This window comes from Brassica napus, chromosome C3 (assembly GCF_020379485.1).
Source record: "Brassica napus cultivar Da-Ae chromosome C3, Da-Ae, whole genome shotgun sequence".
Classification (NCBI taxonomy): Eukaryota; Viridiplantae; Streptophyta; class Magnoliopsida; order Brassicales; family Brassicaceae; genus Brassica; species Brassica napus.
In genome coordinates this window covers 42,156,862-42,170,317 of record NC_063446.1, presented here as the reverse complement: position 1 = coordinate 42,170,317, position 13,456 = coordinate 42,156,862, and the positions used below count along the sequence as shown (strand labels likewise).

Sequence of the window (13,456 nt, the reverse complement as noted above, 5' to 3'; positions counted from 1 at the left end):
TACCAGAATAGTAATTATCATACAAAAATAAAATATAATCTATTGCATTGCATTATAGTATATTACAGAATCATACAAGCTTTACTGCTATACAACATAATATCAATTACAACTTAGAAGATAGATCTAATAATTTAAATTCCCTATATTATTATCACGATCATTTAAATTTGTTTAAAGTTAGTTAAGAGTTGAGACTCATAATATTTATTTTAATTTTATATTATCTAACCAAATCTCACACAGTATAAACATTAAAAATAGAACTATGAATGTGGTATTTTTGGCAATTTCTCTTCAAAAATACATATATGTTCATAAACATAATTGATACATTTATAATTACAAAAATAACTATCTAATAAGTAATTATTTTAAAAGATATAATTTTATAAGGAAATACAATAATAAAAACAGAAAAATATATTAAATACAACAAATCATATAAATCAATTATATTTTTAGTTCAAAACTAAACTAAATTTTTAATCCAGAGTTATCATTTATTTATAAAATACCAAGATACAAAAAGCTTACAATCCTTAGGGCATGATTAACCCTAGCACCCCAAATGGGGTGCTTAATTTTTTTTTTTTTTTTTGGTTTTTGTCTAATTAAAAAAAAAAAATTAAAAATGAACCAATCGCGGGCCGCCACGTGTCAGTGGAGCCCGTGAACAGTGGGAACAACCGGCGCTTACTGCGCTTGTTTAAGCGCTCTGCTTCCATTTTTTTTTTTTTTTTAAAAAAGGTTAAGCACCGGGGTAAGCACCCCGGTTAATGGTGGCCTTGGTTACTATTCAAAGAGGTCCACGACAGTTACAACTTGCAACTAAAACTTAATGTCTCTGAAGTGTAAAAATTTATAATCATGCTGCGTTGAATGATCTCACACAGGATGAAACATCATAGGAATTATTAAGTTCAGTAAACAGATGACTATTAAATCGACAAAACTCCACAATGTCGAAGTGTTTCCTCTACAAATTAGTGAGACAAAACGATAAAACAAAGCTTTTAGCGATGAGCTATAACAATTTGATCCATGGCTGCTAAAGTGTACCAGCAGGACTTTGAATCATACTGGACTTTAAATAGTAACCAGATGCTTTTTGGACAAGGAAAGGAACAGAAACTACAATTTGGCTAAATCAAGAACCGTCTCACTTACATACTGTCCCTCCTGTCCAAACTTGGTCTTACACCTTAAAAGGCTACAGCAGCAATTAACATTCGAACAAAAGCACAAATCAAAACCAACACGAGAAAAAAAATCTGATCTTCCTTTCAGCGCATCCGAAAACTTTCCTTTCCTTCTCATTCTAAAACACTTATCTAATTATCACGTCTCGGTTGCCTTTTGCGTGGAGCAGCGGTTTCTTCCTTCTTCTCTGCCTCATCTTCACTTTTTGAGCTCTCTCCTACTTCTGGTTTCTTCTTTTCCACAGTTGCTGCCGCCTGTAAACAACCCCATTTTTTATTATTTCTTTAGCACCTCTTCCACTTGTCCCCCATATATTACGAAATCCCAAAACAAAACAAAAATGACAATAAAATTTGTACCTTCTTCCCACCGAAGATAAGCTTGATGAAGAGCGAGAAAAATACTACGACAATGGAGACGAGGACACCAATGGTTAAGTTTGGTTGTTCCTCAGCTTTCTCAATCAGTTCCTACAAAACGACACCATTTTCAAAATCGCTTTAGGTCCCCTCCTCAAGGTCGAGTCATCATGATAACAAGGTAACATGGTTTAAATGAGGGAGAACTAACCGTGATCTTAGACTTGTACGCACTTAGGAAAGAAATGTCTGCAACCTTGTTCAAGAGGTCGAACACAACCTTCTGCAAACAATCATGAACAGAGATGAATAAATGTATATATTTTACGAGAAGCCATATATTTTTGCTTCTGTTGGAAAATCAAACTTACCTGGTAGCTCTTGAGACCATCTGCAGAGCCAGCAGCTTCCTCTTCTGCCTTTTGTTTCTCTTTCTCAACATCAAACTTAGGCTTCCAAGTGGTCTGTCTGTAAGTCTCGGCGACCTTCTCGTCTTTCGCTATCAACATGTTGTCAAACAAGATACCGTCTTGCATTGTCCAGATCTCTATACCTATGGCTGCAATGGGTTCGTAATTGGGTCTGTCTAGCTCAAAGTAGTCAGGGTTAGGGATGTCTCTGGGTTTCCAGATTCCCTTGTAAGCAGGGTTATCTATGAGAGGTGCACTCCACTTGCCCTTGTAAGCAGGGTTCTTCTTCATCGGTCTCTTCCATTCACCACAACCTGGTGCTGTTTCACACTTGGGGTTGTCAATCTTTGGAGCCTCCCACATACCATCTTCCTCATCATCCCAATCTTCAGGTTTGGTCGCCTCTGGGTCGTCAACCTCCTCAGGCTCATCGTCTAACCATCCTTCTGGTTTCTCAGCTTCCTCATCTGCGATCTCCATGGGTGCATCCTCGTCCCAGTCGTCAGGCTTCACGGCACTAGGATCAGGAATCTTGGCTCTTTCATCCCAGTCTTCTGGTTTCTTGTCCTCAGGGTCAGGGATGGTCTTGTCAGGGATCAATGCAGGCTCAAAGTCTTCTCCAGAGAGTAAATTAGCCTTTTTCTTCTCCTCTCCATCAACCAAAATTCTAACCTCGTTGTCGGGCTTCACGATGGCGGTGTAGACATGGGAAAGCTTGTCATGAGGAACAGAGGGAGGGAACTTGAGGTGGTGCTCGACGTACTCGCCACTCTTGGGATTCTTGTGCTTCAAGATGAAATGCACTTTGTTAGTGGCTCCACACTTGTCAGGCCCAAACATGATAGAGTAAGGAGATTCACTATTGAACCCCTCAGCAGTCCATCCAGCTTCTTGAGGACGGAGGTATTTCAAGTAAGCACCACCACACTCAAGCCCCTCCTGGAAACGAACCTCGTACTGAAGAACAACTGTTCCATCCTTGAGGCTTAGGGGCTCGTCAAGCTCTTTCACAATACCATACTTACGGGCCTTCTCGCTTACGAGAAGTCCATAATCATCATGTCCCTCACTCTTTGCATGCTTCCATACACCTGAAACAGATAAAGAGGTCTTAACAAAGAAGAAGCTTATACGCAAAAGTGGGATAATGATCAACAGCTCAGGTTCGACAACTAGAGAAAGATTCAAGTTTTGCAGCAGAAAAAGCAAAACAAAACATGCATTCTCCAAATCCGTTTATAAAAGAGGTTACAGATTATCACTAAGAAAACATTTTGCATGAGAAGAACAACCATTCAACATCATAACGTGAGGCCACGAATTAACATTCTCGATTTGATTCCTCTATATGATGAATGCAACACATTACAACTCACTTCAATAATTCAAACTCTGAATCATTAAACTTCCTAAAAGTGACGAAGATCACAAACACATACTAACTACAATGCACTGTGAGTTTACGGATATACAATTACCTTCGTAATCACCATTCTTCGAAACGATCCAGCGACCTTCGAATGGCTCATCGAACGATTCATACAACACCTGAACAGAAAACGAGAATCCAGTTAAGTCAATCACTTATCTAAAATCTTCAGATCTACCAAAACCATTTTCTCAGAAAATAAAAAAAAAATTACCGTCTGATCGTCACAGTAGCAAAGCTTCTGGAGCGAAACGAAAGCTAAGATAAGCAAAAGGCCGGATAATAGTTGCCGGTTTCTCATCATTGGAAACCTCAGGATCTAGTCGTTCGTACACCGGAGAGCAGATCGGAGAAAAGAGTAGAGTGTTAGTATTTTCCAAAATACTTTCTGAATAATTAGATATATTTATTCAATCCCGTAGACTCGGTCGTGAGTTTCAATTTGTTGTTTCCACCAATGAGATCGCTTGCCACGCGATGATAACCACTCATATGCCGCCACGTCAGTCAAAAGCGAGCTCTCCTACGTGCATGTTAATATTGCTATTATTGGGCTGGGCCTACCAAACAGTTAATGAGTCTTTCGGCTCTACACTTTGAGAACTTATTAATTTGTGAATTTTAATCAATTTGGAAATTCAAACTAAACTGAATTGTATTTCTTCTCTGATTAAAAAATTTATGCAGAAATCCCCTTCTTATTATTTGGGGAGCATTTAAAATAAATAACCTTTAGTTTATGTGTTTATTACAAGTATGTCATTTTTCTTACGTGGTAACTCCACAAGCTCTCTCACCTATTCTATTTAAAAACCCTTTGTTAACTAGAGTAATTACACAACATGCCATAATTACCTTAGCTTTATATACATATATTTGTATCACATATTCACATATATACATAACACATTAAAAGTTGTTATCATTTATTTCTTGCGTTTAATTACCTTAACCGAAGTTTTTTCATTAATTTGTTAATTAACTTAACTGAAGTTTTTTCATTAATTTGTTTCAATACAAAAACATTACTCTTTTCTGGACATACGTATTGGTCTCATTTTTTATTCAAAATGAATATACATGCCAATAACCAAGTTTTATATTACAACAAAGTAAATTATAAGAAACGAAAAAAGTAATGTTTGATGATCAATCAAAGTTTGTTTTCTTAAAAATATTAAAAAATATTTGATGATCAATACGTGCTCAAGTGATTGATTTTCTATTATTAGTATTTTTATATTATGTGCCAGTAATGTTTGATGATCAATCAAAGTTTGTTTTCTATTTGTTTCCTATACCACCACCTCTTTCTGATTGATTTCTTTTACAGAATTTCCTATATTTCCTTTTGATGTTTCCTATAATATCTCTGCATTTATCCCTAAGTCATTATGATTGAATTTTTTGGTTCGAATACACATTTTATTCACGATAATCATGCAATACTTGCTGCACAAGTTCAATCTTTGACATAATGTAATTGAAGCAAATTGACAAATTTGCATCTCTAGTAAACTTAGTTGTTCGAACTAGCCAAATATGGTAACAACTGATTGATTGCTCAATCACATTATACACCTTATGTTTAATTAAAACGTGTAGTATAATTTTTTTCACTATAAATATATTGCTAATACAATTCATCGACTCATATCATCATTCTTCTCTACCTCTCTCTCAAGCAGAAAATTATCTCAAGCAAACTCATGGCTGGATTTAACTCTGTCTCCGATTTGAAACCTTTCAAGACAATTTGGAGAATTATATTTAAATTAACATAGGCCGTAGCGGTCCCAAAATAATTAAATTACATGGAGAGAATTATCATGTGATAGGGAGTAAGTATTTCACGTTTGAAATTCAAAGTTACTCATTTAATTACTTTCATATTGCCTAAATGAATTTTTTTCACTGATTACAGTAATGTTGTCATCAAGTGTGTCGCTTATGGAACACTTGCTCATGTTTCCCAAGACTTATGGAATTCTACAAGTGCAAATGTTGTACTCTGTGTGTTGCAATTTTTGCAAATTAATTGGGGAGTAGGTAATATATTGTACTAATTTGTAATAAACAAATTGTTGGATCTGATATTCCCTTCATATATTGCTGAATAATTTTTTTTTCATTTTAAGGTCGACTGAAGCACGTGACCAACATTGATAGGTTTTCCAAAATTATTTTTGAACCCAAAGATGTTCCAAAAATCAATGCTTTCAGAAAGAGGTATATCCCATTAGTTCATTTTGTGAATTTGGTAAGTAGGTATGTTTAGTTTGTTAAACTACTTCTTAGTTTTTTCTTGGTATAGAGTTCATCTTTTCCGCGGCATTTTGTTTTTTCAGATTTTTATTTATTTCTTTATAATTTGGGACCGTTAGTAATTTGTTTTTTTACCTATGTTTCTTCTAATATTATAATCATAATTTTATTAAGACATGAATAATTCTATTTCTTATGTTTTGTTTTGTCTTAAATTCATAATAAATTAATATAAGTTATTGCACACTATTATACATTTTTTTCCTTACAATATATCTAATTTACACATAACCAATTAAACAATCTTTTTTTTAAACAATTAAGTTTACATTATGCACGATTTATGGATTAAAGAAAAACTCTTTTCGGTCACTCACCCCGCGCAAGGCGCGGGTTATCAGCCAGTTATGTATTATTTACAAATCATAATTTATACCATATGTTATTTATTAATAAGACTAGGTGCTCCACCCCACGCACGTGCGGGATCGTGTTTCATATTTTTACCGCATTTTAGTTTATTCATGCATGTAATATATGATTTGCTTATGGTTTATCCATTTTTAACTTCTTCTCTTTTTGTTTCTTTTCTTCCAGTTTTTAACATTACATTATGTTATTTTATGTATATTGGCCTTAATTGGAGAGTGTTATCAGCCTTAATTGCACATATGTTTTGAAGCACTGGGTTGCGACGATAAAATGCCCAAACAAATATTATTAATTGCTAGAAAAAGAAAAAATGTGAACCATTTATTTAATAGATTAATAGTCTCTCTAAAGAAAAGCAACACTTAGTAGATATTTAGTAATTTACTTATTTTAAAAAGCTAGGATTAAACGTTCAATTGAAATGTTTAATTCTTCAATGGGTAAAGTTCGAGGCTTTCTTTACAGACACAAAGCAAAAGCAACTCTAAAATTTGACAATTTATAACTTTTAAAGCAGGCTAAACGTCTTAACATGTTTAATTCGAGTCTCTCTCACCACTTGATCAACTGAATTTCCCTGTGTGAGCAGTTGAAGCTAGGACTGGATATTTTATCCGATACCCGAACCCGAATCTGAATCCGACCCGAAAAACCCGAACCGAAGTAGCAAAATACCCAAACGGGTTTTGTATTGAACAAGTTTGGATATCCGAACCCGATCGGGTATATCCAAAACCCGAAGTAATACCCAAAGTCATCCGAACATATGTATACTTTAACCCAAATTTACATCTTTTATCCAATATGCAATGACTGGTTTCTCTTAACCGATTTTGATTCAATTAATATTATATAAAATCAATACTAAATCACTATTTTCTTAACCTAAACGTGTGCACATACACAATATAAATATGTATCTTCTTCTTAAACGTGAGAGATTAAGGCACCATCTGCATATCCATCTCTCATCTTCTCTCCCTACAAGATCTTCTTTTCTAAATATTGTTCTTCTCACGATCCATGTAAGGTTTTTCGGAGACATTAGTGGTTTCCGTAACAACCAAGCCACCTCGAAACATCTTGTCGTTTTTCATACGGAGGGGTAGTTTCCATCCATGGAGCTTCCCTTGTTACTCTCGATCGTGTTACGTAACGAAAGCAAGAGAATGAATATTTTTTTTCCAAGAATTATGTGGTTTTAATTTTTTTTTATCAGTAGTTCAAAAAAAAATTATCAAATGCTTTGAGTTTTTTTCGGTTATATCCGAAATACCCGAATCCGAACTAAAAATACCCGAACTCGACCCGAAGTGTAGAAATGCTCAAATGGGTTTTATGCTTCTATATCGAAATATCCGAACATTCAAAATACCCGACCCGAACCCGAACGGGTATCCGAACGCCCACCACTACTTGAAACATCTATGACAAGCCTATATGATTTTCAAAGAAGGCTAAGCGTTTTCAGCTGTGAAGTTGGTGGCGACCATTCAGATACCGTCATTTCCCAGCGACATCCTTATTCCATAACCACATACTCCTAGAAATGCTAAAATAAAAACTAGACGAAACGAAACATGTTGCTAACAGAGAACATTATTAGTAGCAGAAATCTCACCATTGTTAACATTCTTTTAGTGAGAATATGGTAATGGTGATCCCAAAAATTGCTGACGAACCAAGGTTGCAACCAATATGTTGTAGAATATGTCCATAGCTGTAAATAAACAGCGAACTACGCATGATATTATGAACAATTCAGATTTTCCTGCACCCACAAGACAACCACAACATCTACTAACTGCACTTGCACAACCTTCCGTACATGCATGACAGCAATCTGTTCACATGCACACAGTTCTTGCTAGATTGGTAAATGGCAGTATGTGCATATCATGCATAAATATTTCAATATATGGATAAAGGCAACACAAATAAAAAAAAACTAATTATTGATTTATCTTTGCTTCTCTGCCAACTGACTTGAGAGAAATTAGAAAGAGTCGTGATAGGATCTAGAGCTCAGATTCAACGAACACACACTCACTTCTCTCGATCGAAACTCACACGAAAAGAAAGCACACAAGAACACAAAAGAAGAACACACGAGATTTAACGAGTTCAGACCCTCTGTTAAGAGTAACAACCCTACGTCTCGAGCTGATCAAACTCATGTAATTCACTATCTCTTTTTCTGTACAATGGATCAACGAAGAATTCCTATCTTGCTCACTCTGAATGTATCTCACAAGGGAGAGGGGATTAACCACATAAGCCCTTTATATATCATGGACTAATTACGCATATTAAGCTGACTAAACACGTCATAAACCATGAGCTTAACCGCCTTAACTGAACCGGACGTCTTCCACTTCAGTCCAGCAGCTTAATTGACTATACCAGTCTCAGTTTAAGCCTAACCAGATTGATCTTCATCACCAAAGCTCTACAAAACCCCACCTTGATGACATCAATCTGAATAAGCTCCTTAATATTGCAAACTTATGCATTCCCAATGCCATAGCTAACACCTTAGTGCTTCGCTACTCCAAGACAACTCAATGCCTTCTCAAACTTCTCAACATGTAGAACCTTTGTTAACATATCAGCAGGATTCTTCACTGTCGCTATCTTTAGCACCTTCACATCACCTTGTGCTATGATATCTCGAATGAAATGCATCTTCCGGCTTATGTGTTTCGTCCTCTCATGATGGACGTTGTTCTTCGCAATACAAAGTGCACTTTGTGAGTCACACCACACATCAACACTCTTCTGCTCATAACCAAACTCTTCAATCAAACTCTTTAGCCAGATGCCTTCCTTTACAGCTTCAACCATCGCCATGTACTCAGCTTCAGTTGTAGATAACGCAACTACATCGTGTAAACCAGACTTCCAGCTGATAGTAGTGCCTCCTGCTGTAAACACATATCCTGAAATCGATCTTCTTTTGTCAAGATCAGACGAGAAGTCTGAGTCACAAAACCCTTCAACTTTAAAATCCTCTTTTCTTCTGAACACAAGCTTCAAATCCTTTGTTATCGCAGCACCCATTTCACAGCCAACCAATGATCAGAACTTGGATTGCTCATAAACCGACTGATCAAACCCACTGCATACGCTAAGTCGCACCTTGTTCCAACATTGCATACATCACACTGCCAATCGCATTAGCATATGGTACATCATCTCCTACCGGTTCTTGTCCATCTCCTTCTTTGATTGCCGATAGCCTGAACTGAGTTCCAATAGGAGTGGTTACTGCTCTAGTTTCACTCATGTTAAAAACTTGAAGAACCTTCTTAACATATCCTGTCTAAGACAATAAAAGTACCCCACCTTCACGATCTCTCTCTATGTCCATACCAAGTATTCTTCTAGTTGGAGCCAGATCTTTTATCTCAAACCTACTTCCCAACCACTTCTTAACCAACTTGATCTCTTCCAAGTCCGTTGAAGCTAGCAGCATGTCGTCAACATACAAAATAAAATAAACCTTAACACCTGCTTTAGACTCCTTAATGTACACACAATGATCAAATTTGCTGCTTCTGAACCCTTGATCAACAACAAATTGATCGAAGCACTTATTCCACTGTCTCGGTACTTGTTTAAGTCCGTACAAAGCCTTGTCAAGCTTGCACACATAATCTTCTTTTCCTTTCACAACGTAACCTTCTGGTTGCTCCATGAATATTTCTTCTTCTATAACTCCATGCAGGAACACAGTTTTAACATCTAACTGCTCCAACTCAAGATCTTCATGAACTGTTATTGCAAGCAACAGCCTGATAGAGACGTGCTTGACAACCGGAGAGAACACTTCCTGCTAGTCAATACCTCTCTTTTCGAGTAGCCTTTGGCCACCAATCTTGACTTGTGTCGATGCCTTTCCACTCCAGGTATCCTAGGCTTTAATCTGTAGACACATTTACAACCTATAACCATCATGTCCTTAGGTCTTTTCACCAACCTCCAGGTTTTATTAGTTTCAAGGGAGACCATTTCTTCATTCATTCCTCCATTCCAGAGTCTCTGCTTCTCATTGCTTCCTGATAATCTCTCGGCTCATCATGACTAACTTCAATAGCCGCAATTAGACCAAATGCTGCTAAGTCATAATCACCTAGCCTTGCTTGAGGTATTATCTCTCTTCTTAGTCTGTCTCTGACTATATTATAAACTTCATGGGTCTCTGTATGAGTAACACTGCCCTCGCCTTCTTCGCTATCTGAGTCAACTTCTTCCACTTGAGTCTCTAAAGATAATGTTGTTTTGACAGCTTCTCTTTGATCTTTATCAGTCTTGGTATCAAGTGTTATAGAGCTTCTTGTCTCTGTTTCTCTAGACACATCTTCTCCATTTAGACGTTTTACTTCATCTTTGTAGATTTTATCTTTGGTAAAGATCACATTTCTACTGATTATGCACTTCTTCTCTTCCAGAAGTCACACCTTATACCCTTTGACTCCAACATGATAATTCAGAAATACTCTTTTAACTGATCTCGGCTTCAACTTGTCTTGATCTTTATGCACATAAGCGACTGAACCAAATCTCTTCATGTGGTTATAACCCGACTTCTTTCCTAGCCACAGCTCCTCTTGAATGTTGCTGTCAATAGCTGATGAAGGACTTCGGTTTTTTTTGATACATGGCTGCAGACACTGCCTCAGCCCAAAACTCTTCTTCAAGACCAGACTCATCCAGTAGACACCTCACCTTCTCCATTATTGTTCGGTTCATGCGCTTTGCAACACTGTTGTGTTGTGGTGTGCAAGTGCATGTTTTGTGTCTCTCAATGCCATGCTCTCTACAGAAACCTTCAAACTCAGTATCACAGAACTCGCGCCCATTGTCTGTCCGCAAGCACTTCACTTTCTTATTTATCTGATTCTCAACAAGTTTCTTCCATTCACAGAACTTCACAAAGGCTAAATAGCAAATATATTATATAACCTGAAAACCCTAATTTATGCAAACCAGGTTTAGAAAACCACTAATGTTGTATTTTACAAGATTATTCTATCAATACACATCAAAATCTTGTTAGTTAATTATACATGGAGTTAACTCTAAATCATCATACTCTTGTTTTTAGCATATGCAATCTTCTTCCCTTGTTTTAGTAAAAGAAGTTTATGTTGATGAGAAAATCCTTTTTCATTTGATTAAATTATGAGAATGAGAATAAGAAAGCAAGAAAATTTTGTATCTTTTGTTTAGTGTATTTTTCCGTGTTTCGGCATTTATATATATGCAATTAACATTTTAATAGAATCTTAAGAATCTACATATTAAATTTATCGGTTGAACATTAGTTACCATCTAAATTATAGCATAATGAATGTCTTTTAGTAAATTTATGTGTTGGATCTTCTTTATACCCGTCTAACAAAGTTGAAATCAATTTTGGTTTTTGGCAACAATTCTAATTGTTGAAATATACACCCATTTTATATTTTTTTTCATAGAATATGTATAACTATGAACTTATAATTTCAACAATCAATCAAAGTTTGTTTTCTTAAAAATATTAAAAAATATTTGATGATCAATACGTGCTCAAGTGATTGATTTTCTATTATTAGTATTTTTATATTATGTGCCAGTAATGTTTGATGATCAATCAAAGTTTGTTTTCTATTTGTTTCCTATACCACCACCTCTTTCTGATTGATTTCTTTTACAGAATTTCCTATATTTCCTTTTGATGTTTCCTATAATATCTCTGCATTTATCCCTAAGTCATTATGATTGAATTTTTTGGTTCGAAGAGTTAGCATATATATCAAGTAATCATATTTTTATTTTTGTTTTGTTTTGTTTTGTTTTTTTAGAAAATTTAAGACTTATAAGAATATTAACTTAAGATGCTGACTTTAAATATTTTTATTGGTATTTTCAGTTATTTCTGATTTTTAAAGCATATAGTCCATATCGTATTAAAATATCGTATTAAAGGTTACGGACATAATTAGATTTTTTCTTGTCAAGCTCTTATTATATTAAGCTTTCAATAATTAGCTATAAATATAAATCTACCTTTTAAAGATAATTTTTACAAATTTTAATTTATCTTTTTATATTTTTGTGCTGATTTTTATTTATTTTTTCAAACGTGATTATTTATAAATAGTTTTTAAAAAAATCTTTATTTCTTTTTGAATATTTTATTTTTGTTAATTTTTTGTTTAATTTCAAATATATACTTATTTTATATATCAAGTTAATTATTTTTCATAAAATAATCTCTATATTTACTTTATCAAATTAAGATGCTGATTTTTATATTATTATAATGATATTTTAAAATTCTATGTGAACACTTAAATAATTTATATCCTCAATTTTGAAATCATATGTTATTTAGATTTATATGTAATGAAAAAGTGATTTAGATTTACATTGTCTTTATTATTTGAAATCCTTATATTTTTAAGATTATTTTTGTTACTTAATTTTATGTCGATCTTCCAAACATTTACTTTTTATAATAAACTGATTCTTTTAGTTATTTGCAATTTTGTTTACTAAATTTATTATTGATATATTTTTGAAAAAAATAGCTTCCATTTTGAAATCATATTTTGTTAGATTCATATGTAATGAAAAGTGCTTTAGATTCATATTGTTTTTATTATTTGAAATTCTTGTATTCTTTAAGATTTTTTTTGTTAGTTAATTTTATGTTGGTCTTTCAAAGGTTTACTTTATATATCAAATTGATTCCATTAATAATTTTGTCTTTTCACTAAATTGAATAGTAGTTTCCTTTTTATTTTGAAATAAACATTTTTTGAAAATTTTGAAAATTTTAAAATAATATGTGGATATTCTCAATGATTTATTGCATCAAATTACATATAGTACATATTTTTGTTGAATATTTTCAGCAGTATATAACCTAAATTTTGTAAATCATGTGTTTTAGATTTATATAGTTATAAATGTTTGAAAGTATTGCATTTTTAAATTAACTATTATATTTTTTTGTTATTTTTATTTTAATTTTTGAAACTTTATTTTATTTAGTATAGATTTGTACATGATGTTTTTAATTTTGTAAGTTTAACTTATTTGATAATTATTTATATTTTATTTTGAAATAAAAAATTTCGTAATATTAACATTTTTAGAAATACCAAATTAAAAAAATGATTTGGTAAATTTTTGGTACTTTAAAATAATATTTGAACATTTTCAATGATTTATAATATCAACTTATATATAGTATATATTATTTTGAATATTTTCAATAGTATATAACCTAAACTTTGAAAATCATGAGTTTAAATTTAGATTTATATAGTTATACTTGTTTGAAAGTCTTGTATTTTTTAATTTTCGAA

General features: G+C 33.6%; 1 protein-coding gene across 1 annotated transcript; it reads right to left on the bottom strand.

Moving 5' to 3' along the window:
- Positions 1 to 1,125: 1,125 nt before the first annotated feature.
- Positions 1,126 to 3,841, bottom strand: LOC106421940 (calnexin homolog 1). Its single transcript, XM_013862767.3, has 6 exons — positions 3,616 to 3,841; positions 3,451 to 3,520; positions 1,934 to 3,063; positions 1,774 to 1,845; positions 1,563 to 1,673; positions 1,126 to 1,457 (listed from the first exon to the last, which is right to left on the bottom strand). Exons 1-6 carry the CDS (start codon positions 3,703 to 3,705, stop codon positions 1,335 to 1,337), a joined length of 1,596 nt encoding a protein of 531 aa, XP_013718221.2. The 5' UTR covers positions 3,706 to 3,841; the 3' UTR covers positions 1,126 to 1,334.
- Between the last annotated feature and the right edge of the window lie 9,615 nt (positions 3,842 to 13,456).

What these genes read in the sequence shown, in the direction of transcription:
- LOC106421940 (XM_013862767.3), bottom strand. Translation starts at nt 3,705, where the DNA reads ATGATGAGAAACCGGCAACTATTATCCGGCCTTTTGCTTATCTTAGCT. An exon ending in GAAGAATGGTGATTACGAAG is followed by an intron (nt 3,064 to 3,450) that starts GTAATTGTATAT and finishes TATCTGTTTCAG; the next exon opens with GTGTATGGAAGCATGCAAAG. An exon ending in TTATCTTCGGTGGGAAGAAG is followed by an intron (nt 1,458 to 1,562) that starts GTACAAATTTTA and finishes GGTTGTTTACAG; the next exon opens with GCGGCAGCAACTGTGGAAAA.